Raw genomic sequence first — 16,660 nt, 5'->3', positions numbered from 1 at the left:
TTTTCTGCTGCTAAAAAAAAAAAAAACAACCTACGATAAAGTAAAACAAAGTATTCTGCCATGTACCCCTTGAAACCCTTTCATGTACCACCAGGGGTATGTGTACCACACTTTGGGAAACACTGCCCTACAGGGCTGCAGAGATGTTGGCTGCCACTAGGGGCCACAGGAATCAGCAGATCCCAGTTCACAAATAGAAGACAAGGCCAGGAGGAAGGAAAGGAGGGTTCCTAGCAGCTCCAGTTCCCAGCATGACCTGAAGGAAGGAGGCCATGCACCGGCTGTTTCTCCCTCTGGATCCGGAGGATCTGGGGGGCGTAGGGTCTGTGAATGTCCGGGCTGGAGAGGGGACGCAGCTGGCCTCTTGGGGGCGAGCTTAAGAGTGTCTGGGTCGGGCAGGCTCATGGCTGGGCTCTGGGGGACGGGAGGGAAACAGGGTGTGAATGTCTGGGCTGGGAGGGGAGAGGGGCAGAGAAGCAGGAACTGGGTTGTCACAAGGGTTTCTTTAAACTTTCTACTCCTGGGGGAAATTTTGTATGCGTCTGTATTGTTACAGACATACATGCTGACAGGTATTTTGAAATAAATTACCAAAATAATTGAAACTGGCTTAAATATAGAGTGTTATCTTGACAAATAAAATTTGCAGAACTTTAAAATGTGTGCAGAATTTTAATTTTTGGCTCAGAACTTTAAATTTTTGACGCAGAATTCCCCAGAAGCATACAGCTAGTCTATCCTTTATTCTGCAGCTCTGCCCCCTAAGTGCAATGGACTGTGACCTTCAGTCAGGCTGTTTGGGCTTAAGCTGTGCATTCCAAGGCCAATTCTATTCAAAATTTAAGGTTTATTTTTATTTTTTTAAGAACTGGATAAGACACAAGGAAACATTTAGAAAGTGAAACTTTTCTCAAAACAGAATATATTTGAAGTGTTACATCACTTTTAATAAAATAAGGAGAAAGTTTAAGGCCTGTCTGAAATCTAAATCTAGTAACTAAAGTAACTAGCAATAAATTGAAAGAATAGGTTATTCTTTCATTAGTGTACTCAACACTCTAAATGGGAAGTTAGAACTGGAAAGCTTCCATGAGAGACCAGAAGTAATCAGATACTGGAAGAGCTATATTAGTGTCAAAAGTAGGTTGCTTTGATTAAAAATGACAAATTTCTAAAACTATCATTATCCTTTTCTTGATTTAAAACATCTTTCTGTAAGGAATGTCATAATGTGGTCTTAAAGGGATACACAGTATAGTTTAAGAGATGTTACCCCAGTAATTCTGTAGAAGAATATGAGCATAAGCTCTTTGACAGTAATATTCTGCATCATCTGGCTTCTGTTCCAAGGCCACTGTCAGCTTCTGCAAATCCAAATACAAAAATTTAACATGACAGTTTCCGTAAATCCATCTAACAACAGAACCCAGTGCGTAGCCCACAGTGAAATGTGTTGCTGGCAAAAAAATCAAAAATAAAATTAAAAAAACAAAACAAACCCCCACCACCAATTATTACAATTTTGCTTTAAGTAAAATTACACCAGAACTAAATATCCTGAGCTCACGGGAATGCCTGGCTATTTTGATCCCCAAAGCCTAACAAAGTCCAAAATATGATTGACTGACCCGTATATGTTTATTCAAATGATTTTTGTGAAAAAGAAAGCAAACATGTTTTAAATAAGTTATAGTACACCCATTTCCATGATGTGTGCGCAGCACAGACCAATTTATAACTCCCCAAAATGAGCAGCAATAATTGCTCCCCATACTAGATATGCACTTGGAAATAGGTGCCTCTGGTTTACACCTTACCAGGTAGACACTTGGCTAAAGAAGGAAGTTTTGTACTGCTCTCTGAAACTATTAAAATAAGTGATAGTAACTCTCAGTAATTCTACTTCCTGAGTTACTTCAGTGGATTCCTACTCTAACATCTCAGCTACTTAGCACATTAATACACAGAAGCTTTCAAAGCCCTCAAAGTTCTTCAGTCTTGAGGAATAGAAAGGCCAGTATCCGTGCCCACTAAAGACTCTTTGAAGGGTAGGAATCCTGCCAATATGATATCTTTAGTAGCATTTACACTGGTGCGAATATTTCATTCCCACTGGTGCAAAGCATGAACTAGCAAACAGGAGCAGTAAACAGGAGTTTTGCAAGGGAATTCTCCAGGTGAAGAAGAGATCATGAGATCCTTGGGGTGAGTTAGTTTGTGTGCTTGCTTGCTTGCAAGTTAAAGTGTTGTCTGTTTTGGGTAGGTCGGGATCTTACTAATGAGATTTTAGCCTGCTTTCCTTTGATCCCCAACCCTTTTGAGATCTCTTGATAATAGGGCAGGGCTAACCCAGGGACAAAAGGGGTTTAAAAAGCCAGCTCCTAAATGACCAGAGGCACTATCGAACATTAACAGGCAGCAGGTTTAAACCAAACATAAGGAAATACTTCTTCATGCAACACACAGACAGCCTGTGGAACTTGTTGCCAGGAGATGTTGTGAAAGCCAAAACTATGCCTGGGTTCAAAAAGCATTAGGTAAGTAGATGGAAGACAGGTCCATCAATGGCTATTACCCAAGGTGGTCAGGGACACAACCCCCATGATCCGAGTGTCTCTAAACCTCGGATTGTTAGAAGTAGACAACAGGGAATGGACCACTCAGTAATAGCCCTGTTCTGTTCATTCCCTCTGAAGCATCTGACACTTGCCACTGTCAGAAGACAGGACACTGGGCTAAATGGACCACTGGTGTGACCCAGCATGGCCATTCTTATGTTATTACGTGATGCCATATTAAAACCTGTACTTAAGAACTGTTCAGTCAGTGGTCTATAGAGATTGTACCAAGATCAGATGCAGTAGGAGCCCCCAGCTAAAATGCATCCTGGCTAACAAGAATTCTTCCTGGGCTTCCAAGGAGTACAGCAGCTCTGCCACCCTGGGAAGTAATGAGGTATGCACTACGAAGGTATCTCTTCTGGCCAGTGCACTTTGATGTAAGGGAACAGCCTCACCGTAATGCCACCCCTCTGTCCTTGGAGGTCAGCGCCACTACTGCACTAGAAATGCACAGTGCTTGCACTCCTCAGCCACTTTGTGCCTGACCTCTGCGCTTCATCTCATTGTCTCCCCCCACATCACCTTGCCCATCTGCTCAGGGTCAGCCACCATCCATCCCTTCAATTTCTTTCTTTTTTTTTTTTCCTCCCCAGAGACCCACTTGAAGTGCAACTACAGAGAGATCACAATTTGAGGCAGACAATTGGTTTCAACCTATGCATAGAGATGGAGATTTAAGTCTTGAACAGTTGCTGCTCAGGTGAGTACAGTTATGAACTTCCATTTTTAAACTGATTACCCAGATTTCTCCTATGTGAAAATTAAGATGGCAGAATAGTACAACACATGCTATACACTCCAACAGAAATTACGTTTTTTCTGTATTTGTGTTGTTGCAGTGCTCAAAGAACACAATTAGGATCAAGGCCTCATCATGCTTGATTTTCAAGATTTTCAAAAACTAAATGCAAAATCTATTTAATTGACATGGCTCTCTCTTCAATATGTTCCTCACAAATGATAAACCATCACATACAAACCATCCGCATAAATATAAAGAAATTAACTAATTAAGCCTTTTCTCCAGGAGGCTCGGAAGAAAAATAGCTATTTGTTTTCAAATGCTTTAGAGGTAGGTATTCAGATAATACGGTCCCCTTTGCTATACAAGTACTTAGCTTTAAAAAGGCAGCCATGTGACAACCAAGGAAATGCATGATTAGCTGCCAGAGTTAAAATGAAGAACACTTGCATATTGTTTTACTAACAGTTATAATTTTAGCTCAAACAGATTTGGTGCAGTACCAAATCTTCACAACTTATATTTGCAAAGCATTTGGTAAATTTTAAGGAAAAAAATATAGGCTGTGCACCACAAGAATTCTCATCTAATTCCACAACTTAGGAACACAGAGAGACAGGACATAACTATATAAAAACCTCAGAATAAAGAAATGATCTCTTCATACAGTATCTCTTCATATAACTTTAGGCCAAGGTTTTAAGAACCAAGTTCCTAAAGTTAAGTTCCTGAGTCTATATTTACATGTGATCCTTCAAGTATATTGGACCCAAGCTGAAGTGTCTAAAAATGAACATAGTAGCTCTTTTTTAAAATCCTGGCATTGAAGTATGCTCTTACTTTAATTTAAGTAGTCCACTGCAGATTATTTCAGAGCACCACTTCAAATATGCAGTCTTGATACAACAGTGTACCTTGAAAAGAAATGCAGTGGCTTTTAACAAGGACTTGCTTAGGTAAAAAGAAAAGGAGTACTTGTGGCACCTTAAAGACTAACAAATTTATTAGAGCATAAGCTTTCGTGAGCTACAGCTCACTTCATCGGATGCATTTGGTGGAAAAAACAGAGGAGAGATTTATATACACACACACAGAGAATATGAAACAATGGGTTTATCATACACACTGTAAGGAGAGTGATCACTTAAGATAAGCCATCACCAACAGCAGGGGGGGGAAGGAGGAAAACCTTTCATGGTGACAAGCAGGTAGGCTAATTCCAGCAGTTAACAAGAATATCAGAGGAACAGTGGGGGGTGGGGTGGGAGGGAGAAATACCATGGGGAAATAGTTTTACTTTGTGTAATGACTCATCCATTCCCAGTCTCTATTCAAGCCTAAGTTAATTGTATCCAGTTTGCAAATTAATTCCAATTCAGCAGCAGTCTGAATTGGAATTAATTTGCAAACTGGATACAATTAACTTAGGCTTGAATAGAGACTGGGAATGGATGAGTCATTACACAAAGTAAAACTATTTCCCCATGGTATTTCTCCCTCCCCCCCCCCCCCCCACTGTTCCTCTGATATTCTTGTTAACTGCTGGAATTAGCCTACCTGCTTGTCACCATGAAAGGTTTTCCTCCTTCCCCCCCCTGCTGTTGGTGATGGCTTATCTTAAGTGATCACTCTCCTTACAGTGTGTATGATAAACCCATTGTTTCATATTCTCTGTGTGTGTGTATATAAATCTCTCCTCTGTTTTTTCCACCAAATGCATCCGATGAAGTGAGCTGTAGCTCACGAAAGCTTATGCTCTAATAAATTTGTTAGTCTTTAAGGTGCCACAAGTACTCCTTTTCTTTTTGCGAATACAGACTAACACGGCTGCTACTCTGAAACCGTTGCTTAGGTAAGATAGCCTCTTCTAGTCCTACATTAATGAAACCTGACCTAAGGCATCTGTGTAATATCAGATCAGATTCTACTGACAATTTCTTTTAATCAAAATGATTCTTAATAATTGCACTCACCTGTAACAAAAACTTAGAGCTTGGGCTCACACACAGAAAAGGCTGCAGATATGTGTCTGGTTATTTTGTGATATTTCCATAGATCATCTTTAGTTTAAAAGTGGAAACCATCTCCACAATTAATCTTTTCCACTCCATTTTTACTACTAAGATCTTTGCATGGACCCCAAATCTCTAAACTTGTCCCTATCAATGAAATGACTGCAAGAGCATCATTTATCTTGGCCCACAATTCCAGTTACATCTAGCCCCTCTCCAAATCCTTCAGTCGTTTTTCCTTACCTCGACACCCACTTGAAAACCTTTGTCCTTGTCCTCAAATTATTGTACAATTTCATATCAGTATCCTAAGTACTTGTTTTTTATCCTCTCTTTTGTTCTCAATACTACTCCTGGGGGAATTCTGGGCCAAAAAAATAAAAATTCTGCACACAATATTTTAAAATTCTGCAAATTTTATTTGTCAAAATAAAACTACATAATCACACCAGTTTCAACTAGTTTGGCGCTTGTGTGGAGTTTTCTGTGCACCAAACCTCTCCTTCCCTGAGGGTGTGCTGGGAACTGCAGCTGCCAGGAACTTTCTAGCTCTTCCCCGCCTCTCCCAGACCAGTGTCTTGTATCACAAGCTAGGCTCTGCCTGGTCCAGTGGCCCCTAGTGGCGGCAAGCAGCACTGCAGCCCATTTCTGTGGGGGAAAGGAAATTCTGTGCAAAAAACATTAATTTCTGCAAAATTCTGCATTGCGCAGTGCCGCAGAATTCCCCCAGGAGTATTATACCTGAAATCTATTCCTTTGCTGCCTGATATAGTACTACCCACTCTTCAAAAATAATTTATTCTAAGATAATCTAACTCAAGTATCTCCTTTGAAAGAAACAGTTATGATGTAGATTAAGAGGAAACAAAAACGATTAAAGTCATACATAAAACTTCACTGCTCAATTAATCTGCATCTTTCCTTGCAAAACATGCTTCATCTGTATGTTATTTAAACTGTAATCTACTCAGAGTTGGGATCCTGTTTTTATCATTGCCCGTAATGCTCTTAGCACACTTAGTTAGCACATTATAAAAATGCTAGTGCTGAAAATAGCTACTTGAGGCAGCCTCCATAATAACAAACAATCCTGTGGAGAGATATTAAGGTCTAGTAGTAGAGAGAAAATGAGGTCAAGAAATCTGGATTCTTATTCCAGCCCTAACACCAACACAGCCAGGCTGCTGGAAAGTCACTTCAGCACTCTGTGTCTCCATTTTCACAGCTCTATGACACTTTTTCTACCTTGTGTAACCCACACACCTTCTGGGTGTGGTGTTGTCCCCCACCTAGTGGCAACAAGACTACTGAGAGAGAGAGAGAGAGAAATAAAATTAGTCTGCTCTACAGCCTTAGCTAACAGCCAGTTGGCTTTTAGCTCATGCACTAAGCTCCAAAAGTCCCAAGTTCGATCCCACCCACTGACGACCGGGGTCTGTCGGCGTTATACTTGCAGAGACTTTGAGGCTCAGTATGTTAGCTCCTAACGGACTCAGAGATGCTCTCACAGGAGCCACAACAAAAAAGCTAACCATACGCTAATGTGAACGTGTTTTAAGTAGAGAAACTCGACATAACCTTAACTACCGAGGACTTGTCTACACTACCCGCCGGATCGGCGGGCAGCAATCGATCCAGCGGGGGGGGGGGGTCGATCTGTCGCTGAGCGCTGGCCGGTCGACTCCGGTACTCCACCAGAAGGAGACGCGCACGCTGTCGACTGACCGCAGTAAGTCGATCTAAGGACATCGACTTCCGCTACGCTATTCGGGTACCTGCGTCTCTTAGACCGACCCCGCGCGGTAGTGTAGACAAGCCCACGCCTGCAGATACATGTGGCCGAGCGACCAGCCGAGGCCCTAGCTCGGGAGAATCCAACAGGCGGGTCCTCCCGCTGAGGACAGGGGTGGTCCCTGCTAACGCAGCGAAGGCGATGCTCAGGGCACAGGAGATGCCCAGGCCGCTGCCCCGCCCCGCGGGCCCCTCTCAGTCGCCTCCCGCCCATCGCCCCGCGCCCGGCCTCTCACCTGCGCCGCCGCCCCGGGGTCCTGCTCGACGTCACCGTCCGGGAACCTGGCGAGAGAACAACACAGCAGCGCGCGGTTAGAGGGGGCCGCGGCGGCTCGGGCCGGGGCCGCGGAGCGGGGGGGAAAAGGGGAGACTCACCGCGGACAGGCCGGGTCTAGGGCCGCCGCCATGATGCTGCCCGCCTGGCCACTGGGAGAGCCGAGCAACAAACCCGCCCGTGGCGCGCGCGCCCCCAGAGACGGATGGGACCTGAAGGGGGTGGAATGACGTCACTCCCCCCGCTTCCAGTAACCGCCGCGGGGTCAGCCCCACGTGACGAAGGGAAGCGGAAAATGGAGGCGGCCGGCACCCGTCGCTGCCGCTCGTTGGTTGCGAGCGAGGCGAACGCCCCTGCGCGGAGCATCCTCCCTCGTGCCCCCTAGCGCGGGAGGACTGGGAGCGTGGCGCGCTCAGCCGGCTCCTGCCCCGCCGCGGCTAGCAAGGCAACGCTCACCGGGCCTCCGCGGGGCTGGGGGAGACGGTCCCGCCCGCCGCGCTCGCGGCCCCCCGGCTCGGCAGCGGGACCCCAGCCACTGACCAGCCACTTGGAGCAAGGCCTCCAGCTCCTGGAACCTCTCCGTCCGCTGCAGCCTGGGAGGCGGGACTGGCACGGAAAGGCCGCAGCTTGAACTCTGGGGGAAGAGGCACTCGTGTGCACGGGCTGGGCCGCTGGGACAGCGCCTCGGCTCCAGCCCACGGCGCGGCGTGGCGGAAATCATGGCTGTAGGCCCTGCTAGCACCTCCAAACTCTGCCCCCCCTCCCCCTCCTCCTCCTCCTCCTCCTCCTCCCGTGGCCTAGGCCAGGTTCGCGCCGGCAAAGGGGGCGCTGCCTGGGATCTGCTCCTCCAGATTCGGTCCGGACTCGAGCGGCTGCCCGCTGTCCCCCGGCCCGGCCCGGCCCGGCCCGGCCCGGGTTCCTCCCCTGGAGCGGAGCCAGCTGCTCTTTCTCCTGCTGGGCGGAAGGGTGCGCTCCTGTTCATTTAGCCACGAGCAGCTGCGGTTGCTAAATAACCAGCACCTCCTCTTCAGCAGCAGCAGCAGGCGGGCCCTCCCACGGGGTGGTGGCTGCAGCTGTTCATACTGCTCCCCTCCCGGCTCTCAGAGCAGCGGTAATTCAGACCATCCCCATTCCTCCCCAGCGGTTTGGGTCTTCCCCAGGCAGCAACAGCAGCGAGGCCCAGACCGCCACGCGGGGGTGGCTCCTTTCCTGGCTGTTACCCTGGGATGTGGGAAGAATAGGGCTGGCACCCATCTGGGTTTTGGCTTCTAGGTCCTGGTGCCATTTAGGGGTGGCAGGTGCTCGGTTTTCAACTGGAAAATCTGCTCAAAAAGGGGAGCTGGGAACCCTAAATGGCACCGGAACCAAAAGTCCAGTTACCACTGGGCAGGGGGAGGCACGGTGTCATTAACCAGTGCCAGCCTCTCCGCAGCTGGGACTGCCTCCTACCAGCAGGCAGGCAGGCTCCTTGAGACAATCCAGGGAGGGGGGAGGAAGGAGCAACAGGGTAGGGCCCTTGTGGGAAGACACTGGGCCTTAAAGGGTGCAGTTGCCAGCAAATACAAAGGTGTTACTCTCCTGGAAGAATAATGCTGCCGCATCAGTGGTTGCTTGGTTTTCTTTATCACCTGATTACAGCTTGAAGTTGGCATCATTCATTCTGATTGCCAGTGCCATGGATGCAACTAAGGAAGGCTGCAGCAAGATGCTAGCTGGGCAGGGGGAGGAGAGAGAGTTCAAATCTGGCCCTAGTCAGTCACAATTCAAGGCCTGCTGTGTGATTTTCCTGGCTATGACTCCAGGGGCAAGAAGAGTTCAGTGTACTGAAGCAAAAGAGTGAGCAGAATAGGGGAACAAGCAGATTGGGACACTAGGATATATGGGAAGTGGGAAGGTGTTACACAAAGGCCCGTGGGTACCAGCTTGGAAAGGGTTCATTGTTCTATATAACAGCACCTGACATAACATTATAGATATATACTATTAAAGCCGTATGCTATGTGAGATCTTAAATGAAAGCCAGCATCACACTGTTCCTCAATCGTTGTGTGACATATATACGGATGATATTTAAGGAGTTGTGTATATGTACTGAAAATATATTTTAGAATCTGCATCCGAGGCAGGGTTGACAAACAAGTTTTGCCAAAGATATGTACCTGTCTGCATAGATTCATGTGTCAATTAAGCATTGTAAGCAAACACAATGGGAGCCCATTTTGCATATGGAGTTAATGCGAGTGTGTGAAGATAACTTGGAGCAAGAACACCAGGACAGGAACTATAGGGGTCATCCTGACTCGGGACAAAACCATGAGTTTTGGGAAATACAAGGAGAAGCAAAATGATATTTTCTTATCCATCACTGAGGGAGCAAAAAGGACAAAACTTTTTGCATTCATGAAAAGTGGATCCCAAGCATCTTGGTTAGTGAAGCTTGGAGATTGCCTTACATGAGAAACTACTTTAGACAAGGATTTTAGCCTGTTAAAGTTTGCACTCTAAGAAGTGTGTTATACTCTGTTTTATATGTAATGGTTTGTTTCCATCATTTTGCTTAATTCAGTATCTCTTAAATCTTTGATAATAAATTTGTACTATAAATATATATCAGTGCTAAGATGTTATAAAGGACCTGATCCTGAGTTGTACGAGTCAAGGTGTGTGTAATTTCTGAGACTGGTGCTAGATACTACAGGGGGATGCTTTCAGAGGAGCTCAGGGGCTGTGGTATACCTACTGTTAACCTGCAAGGTGAAGGCAAAACAAAAATATCACAGATAAAGTTTGCAGATGACACAAAAATTGGGGAAAGAGAAATAATGAAGAGGACAGGTCACTGATTCAGAGCAACCTGGCTCCGTTGGTAAACTGGGTGGAAGTAAACAATATGCATTTTAATATGGTTAAACGTATACATCTAGGAACAAAGAAAGTAGGCCATACTTACAGAATGGGGGACTCTATCCTGGGAAGCAGAGATGCTGAAAAAGATTTGGGAGTTGTGGTAAATAATCAGCTGAATATGAGCTTCCAATGTCACGCTGTGGCCAAAAGAGCTAATGCGATCCTGGAAGCATAAAAAGGTGAATTTCGAATAGGAGTTAGGTTATTTTACCTCTGTATTTAGCAATGATGTGATCACCGCTGGAATACTGTGTCCAGTTCTGGTGCCCACAGTTCAAAAAGGATATTGATAAATTGGAGAGGGTTCAGAGAAGAGTCACAAGAATGATTAAAGGATTAGAAAACATGCCTTACAGTGAAGCAGCTCAGTCTATGCATCTTAACAAAGAGAAGGTTAAGGGGTGATTTGATTAGAAGTATCTACATGGAGAACAAATATTTAATAATCAGTGCTTCAATCTAGGAGATAAAGGTATAACAATGCAATGGCTGGAAGTTGTAGCTAGATTAATTTAAACTGGAAATAACTGTAAATTTTTGACAGGTTAATTGACTATTAGAACAATTTACCCAGGATTTTGGTGGATTTTCTATCATTAACATTTTTTATAATCGAGATTGGATGCATTTCTAAAAGATCTGCTCTGGGAATTATTTTGGGGAAGTTCTATGGCCTGTGTTATACAAGAGATCAGGCTAGATGAGCACAATGGTCCCTTCTGGCCTTAGAATCCATGAAAGTTTGGACTGGCAGGCCCTGAGGAGATCGTTTGGGTAGCTAACAGACTGGGAGTACTGTATCAGGAAGCTGACATCCAGTCAAGCACAAACCAACCTTCCTCTTGCTGGAGGCAGGAGATAAAGTGACTCTGTCACAGAAGGGAATGGTTTTTAAATATCACCTCAGTTTTGCTTGTATTACTAAATATTTATATTGTGGCACACAGGCCCAATCAGCAATCAAAGCCCCATTTTCAGTAAAATGCATAGTCCACCTTCACTGTAAGGATTTCAGGATGGGGACTATTGTGTGTGCGGTTACAGTGCCTACCACATTTCTGCTGCTACTTCGTTAAAAAAAATGAAATTTATGCTAATACTATAATTCATAGAGGTTTCAGTTATTATAACAGTGTTTTCCTAAGATTTATTTTATGTGCAAGTGCTTTTTAACCACATAGATGGGAGCAGTTAAGTATTAGAATTATTCTATCGAGTACTAAATCCAATGAGGGGATGGATTTTAATTTTTTGAACCAAAACCATTAACAATCCTGAATATTCACTTCTGAATCCATGAGCTTTTTACATTATTCACATTATGCATAATATAATTAGTAGAATTTTATTAATTTTAAGTATTTCCATCCCTGAAAGAACTTGCACTACTCCATGTTATGAACTTTTTGGCAAAAATACACAAAACTTCTCAAAATACTTTGGATTTGTCTAACACAAGATAATTAAAATTCAAATAGTATACCAATTCTGTCAAACTTTCACTCTGATGTAAATTAAAATGGCCAAGAGCTATACCTCCTTAGAAAAGAGGTTTGCTATGGAAACCAATTGAACTTTAAAGAACTGCGAACTAAAAACTGAATTAAGCCTAGAAAATATTTCTTTAAAGTTCCCAAGAAGAGATATTAGGATAATGTGTTTTTAAGTACCCTCTCTCCTCCCCATATACTTTGCGAAATCATCCAGTACTAAGACAATCCAGAATGAAACATTTTGTGGTATCACTGATCCCAGAAGTCCTATGCAATTTGTAGTATCAGTGATGTCCCAGAATTATGCATTTGTGGATTGACAGAGGCTTTCACAGGTGAGTGTAAGGGGACAAAGTTTAAACTATCTGTGCCCAATGCCACATCAATGGACCTGTTTAGCACGTATTTCTGAACTTAGCTCATTCTTCACCTTAACTGCTGAAGTTCACTTTTTTCTATAGCAGTACTGCATAGTGCTGTCACATCCTCAGACAAGCAGCTTGAGAATCAGTTTCTCATCCTGAGTTCTCCTGAACTGATTCATAAACTGCTCATCTGCTAATATGTTCCAAATCACAGACCATCACTAATTGATCATATTGCTCTATTTCTCAATACAGTTCAGATTGCCAGAAACACTATATTCATGTATTGGTAAGAAAACTCTAAAGTAAATACAGAAAAAAATTTCCACTTGATTTATTTTCATAATAAACCAATTAAAAATACAAAATGACAAAGAACCCAGGTTCAAAAGGGTCCCGTCATTTAAAAATTTGTCTTTAAATACAAATGCACTCTGTAATATGAATACATATAACATTAGATCTCTAAACATAGTGATCTTATTTGTATCTATCAAAAATTGCTCTATGGAAACAAATTAGCTGAAAAACTTTTTTGTGAAATTAAATGTACATTATTTACAATTGAAAAAGGGTCTCATAAAAGTATTAATCTCAGAAAACTTGCATAAATTGTATACATTTCACTTTTCCCCCATAACAAAATAATCTGAAAAAGAAAGCAAGATTGTTTAACTTCATAGCCACAAAATAGTATGAAATAATTGCACCCGTAGCAATGCCACTAGTTTCTGTAATTAAGTATATTTGATGTGTGTATATAAAAAAATATAGATCTGGCATTGTCCATTATTGGTATATGTAAATGCTTTATGTATTCTCTTAATGGGAGTGTATTTTTATTTTGCACACCCAAATGACTGTGCTGCAAAAATGCAACAGGAGGAAGCTTGTTGCCACTGTCCATTATTCAAAGTAAAATCTGACATAGTTCATTGGTATGCAATAACTATTTGGTAAACTTGATAAGATTCACACACACGGAATGAAAATGCTGTTCTGTAGAAAGTAATGGTTGTTTTAAAAGTTAAATGACACATTTATAGATTAAACAGAAAATGTTATAATATGATATTGCAATGTAAATTAGCAAGACTGAAAATGCATAATATGTAAGAAATTTGGAACTTTTGACAAAAAAATCAACAGAAAGTCTTCATAGTATAAAATGCATGTTCCTTCATGCTTGTGTTTTGAAAAACGAGCACTGCATAATTTTATATTTTTATAACATTTAGCAATTAACAGAAAATCAAAACTCATTCTAATGCATGACTTCTAACAATTAACTGTAGAAATTAAGTAGCTTTGTAACATCTGTTTCAGAATCAAATCATATATATACTGTAAAGGTCCCATCACATTTATGAAAATAATCATCCACAGGGATTTTTTTGTTTGTTAATATAAATTGGATTCCAACTGTTCACTTTCCTGTTTCACTTGCATGTTAGATGGAAATCCATTTGAATTGGATACCACCATCACAAAAGGCTGCTGCTGGAACCTCTGCTCTGACTGCTCAGTATCAGCTGTTGTGTTCTCTTCTACCTCCTCTTTCATCATTTCTTGTGTAACAGTCTGTTTAGTTTCTGGTGCTTTGATAACTGAAGTGATCACTGTGCCAGGTGGATGAGTAACCATCTGTGAACTGCTAGGTGAAAAAGTTACCACAGGAGTAGTAGCACTGAAGGATGAAGATGAAGCCATGTTGACTGTTCCATTACAAATGGTCTGCACATTGCTGGTGAGAACCTGTTGAACTTGGGCTGGGCTAAAGACAATAGATGAAGAAGAGGAGACTGGCTTCTGAGACTGCAGCATGACATTTTCTTTAAGTACTGTCATCGGCTGTGAAGTAGGAATGGCTTGGAGAATAAATTTTTGAGATGTTGTTGCTGATGCTGGATCTGTGCTGGCTATCACTGTTGTAAGAGGCACTGTCTGGAGGGTTACAGTATGCAACTGCTGGTTTCCAGGTGAAACAACCACTGGAACTTGGGCTGGGGTCTGTAAAGTCCTATTAAAATTAGAAAACAGGAAAATGTTAGAATGTTCCCAGGTCTATTACTGAATGAGTGTTTTGCAACAAAGGCTACTTAAATTATTAATTTGGAGGGGAAAGGCAAGGAGGACTACTGTCCTTCCAGCCACAGAAAACTGGACTCGACTCCAGTTGAAATCCATCAGCACCTACCTTCTCTCCTCATACATGCTTTCTTATAGTAAGTAAAATAAATTTAAATTCATCCAAAATGTGAACTTAATTTAACTGACACTGCAGCTGTTGGGCCAGCAGTGTGGGAGCAGCTACTGCTACTGTATTCTTTGCCAGTAGACAGAGTTCTACTCACTTTTACTCCATTCAGAAACAAAGCAAGCATCTACAATGGCCCTTGTTGAACCCTCTCAACTCAATCACTCTATGTCAGGTTTAGGTGGCTGAGCCCAGAAGATTCTCTGGGCAAGCCCTGCCTCAGGCCATTGCAGCCAGTCTCCAGTCAAGCAGTTCCAGCCCTCCACATATCCTTCTCTCCTTTGAGGGAGGGAAGCAGTGTCAGTGGCTCCTTCCCTATGGACTTGCCTACACACCTTTTTTGTAAACCTTTACCACTTGTACAGAAAGCCACAAGGTGATGTATCTTGGAAGAAACATTTGGGGATGCACTCTCACTAGCTTTCACAAAGTGAAAATATCTACAGTTCATGCCAGTTAACTCAAGGTAAACTCTAGTGTGACCACACTTCAAGAGCCCCCAGCACCTCCATGGAGGTGAGGGATGTGGCACTGCAAATGGAACAGCTCAGAGGAAAGGTGCTGGCACATGCCATCAGGAAAAGACTTAAAATCTGACAGAGGGTAAGGCACTGAGGCAGCTGCTACCACCCCGAGGAGACTACTCCTGGGGGATTTCTGCACATCTGCGAACATGCAGAATTCCTCTGTCTTGCATAATTTTGTATTTTCCTGCATAAAAAATATTTTGCCTAAGAAATGCTGCAGTTTTTGCTTTTGCCTCTGTATTTTATGTGAGAAAATACAAAATTCTTTGCCCAGTGCTGCAGAATTCCCCAAGGAATAGAAGTTCATCACAGAACCTACCTGCGGAGCTAGGTTAGGACAGAGTGGGACATACAGGGCTGCTGTGAGGGTCTCAGACTGGGGTTCAGAATGGCTAGTGGTTGGGAACAGACGGCAGGGACTCATGAGCTAGTGCGGTGAGAGCGTTGAGCCTGGGGAGGGGGTTTGCAGAGACCCACAGGGATGGGGAGTGCAGGAACAGGGGCAGATGTGCCTGACTGAAGGGGAGAGGCTTGGGGTCAGACAGGGTCTGCATGAGGGAGACTTCCCAACTCTCTAACAATTCCTGCCCCGCAAAAAACCTTCTCACACCCAACACCCTCCAGGGTCACTCCTAGGCTCCTTCCCTCTCCTGCAGCTCCTCCGTTACCCCTAACTCCCCCAAGTCTTTGCACTGCTTCTGACATGTGCAGGAAATACAGTTCTGTACTGTAATTAAAATGAATTACACAAAGTTCTGTATTAATATGCCTACTAAGGAATCTATTTGTCAAAAAAAAAAAAATTTTACCGAATCTTTTCTCTTTTTGGGGCTGTATTGTTACAGATGATGTACTTGCTGACAAATATTTTGAAATAAATTACCAAAATAATTGAAACTAGCATCATTATATTGTGTTATTTTGACAACAAAATGCAGAATTTTCAAATATTATGTGCAGAATTTTTATTTTTTTTGGCACAGAATTTCCCCAGGAGTAGTAGACCCCACTGGGATGGAAGGGTTAAGGCAGTCACTGCAGCTTTGAAAGCTGCTGCTGAAGTTAACATCTGGGCTCCAAAACATCCAATCTGTGGCCATAAATGCAAAGTAATGCACATTGAAAAACATAATCCAAATAATACGTATAAAATAATGGGGTCTAAATTAGCTGTTACTACTCAGGAGAGATCTTGGAGTCATTGTGGATAATTCTCTGAAAAACATCCACTCAATGTGCAGCAGTAGTCAAAAAAGCAAACAGAATGTTGGGAATCATTAAGAAAGGGATAGATAACATAGAAAATATCATATTGCCTCTATATAAATCTGTGGTATGCCCACATCTTGAATATTGCGTGCAGATGTGGTAACCTCATCTCAAAAAAAGATATACTGGAATTGGAAAAGGTTCAGAAAAGGGCAACAAAAATGATTAGGGGTATGGAACGACTTCCATATGAGAAGAGATTAGTAAGACTGGGATTTTTCAACTTGGAAAAGAGATGACTAAGGGGAGATATGACAGACGTCTATAAAATCATGACTGATGTGGAGAAAGTAAATAAGGAAGTGTTATTTACTCCTTATCATAACACAAGAATTAAGAGTCACCAAATGAAATTAATAGGCAGCAAGTTTAAAACAAACAGAAGTATTTTTTTTTCCACAA

General features: G+C 42.9%; 2 protein-coding genes across 24 annotated transcripts in view; both read right to left on the bottom strand.

Annotated features, from left to right (window-relative positions):
• SUGT1 (SGT1 homolog, MIS12 kinetochore complex assembly cochaperone) overlaps nucleotides 1–7,823 on the bottom strand; it is a 47,938-nt gene extending 40,115 nt beyond the window's left edge. For 2 of the 4 annotated variants that reach the window (XM_038418398.2, XM_043504569.1), the window contains exons 1-3: nucleotides 7,542–7,823; nucleotides 7,403–7,448; nucleotides 1,274–1,364 (exon numbers count right to left, since the gene is read on the bottom strand). In XM_038418398.2, coding sequence (XP_038274326.1) covers nucleotides 1,274–1,364; nucleotides 7,403–7,448; nucleotides 7,542–7,573 — 169 coding nt within the window. In that variant the 5' untranslated portion in view covers nucleotides 7,574–7,823. The remainder of the gene's footprint in view (nucleotides 1–1,273; nucleotides 1,365–7,402; nucleotides 7,449–7,541) is intronic. The other 2 variants (XM_043504566.1, XM_043504567.1) reach the window with 2 other exon arrangements.
• Nucleotides 7,824–12,523: 4,700 nt separating this feature from the next.
• ELF1 (E74 like ETS transcription factor 1) overlaps nucleotides 12,524–16,660 on the bottom strand; it is a 136,168-nt gene continuing 132,031 nt past the window's right edge. For all 20 annotated transcript variants that reach the window (XM_038418375.2, XM_043504553.1, XM_038418293.2 and 17 more), the window contains one exon: nucleotides 12,524–14,225. In XM_038418375.2, the coding sequence (XP_038274303.1) occupies nucleotides 13,607–14,225 (619 nt within the window). In that variant the 3' untranslated portion in view covers nucleotides 12,524–13,606. The remainder of the gene's footprint in view (nucleotides 14,226–16,660) is intronic.

This window comes from Dermochelys coriacea, chromosome 1, assembly GCF_009764565.3.
Source record: "Dermochelys coriacea isolate rDerCor1 chromosome 1, rDerCor1.pri.v4, whole genome shotgun sequence".
In the NCBI taxonomy this organism is placed as follows: Eukaryota; Metazoa; Chordata; order Testudines; family Dermochelyidae; genus Dermochelys; species Dermochelys coriacea.
This window is presented reverse-complemented; position numbering and strand designations above follow the sequence as displayed.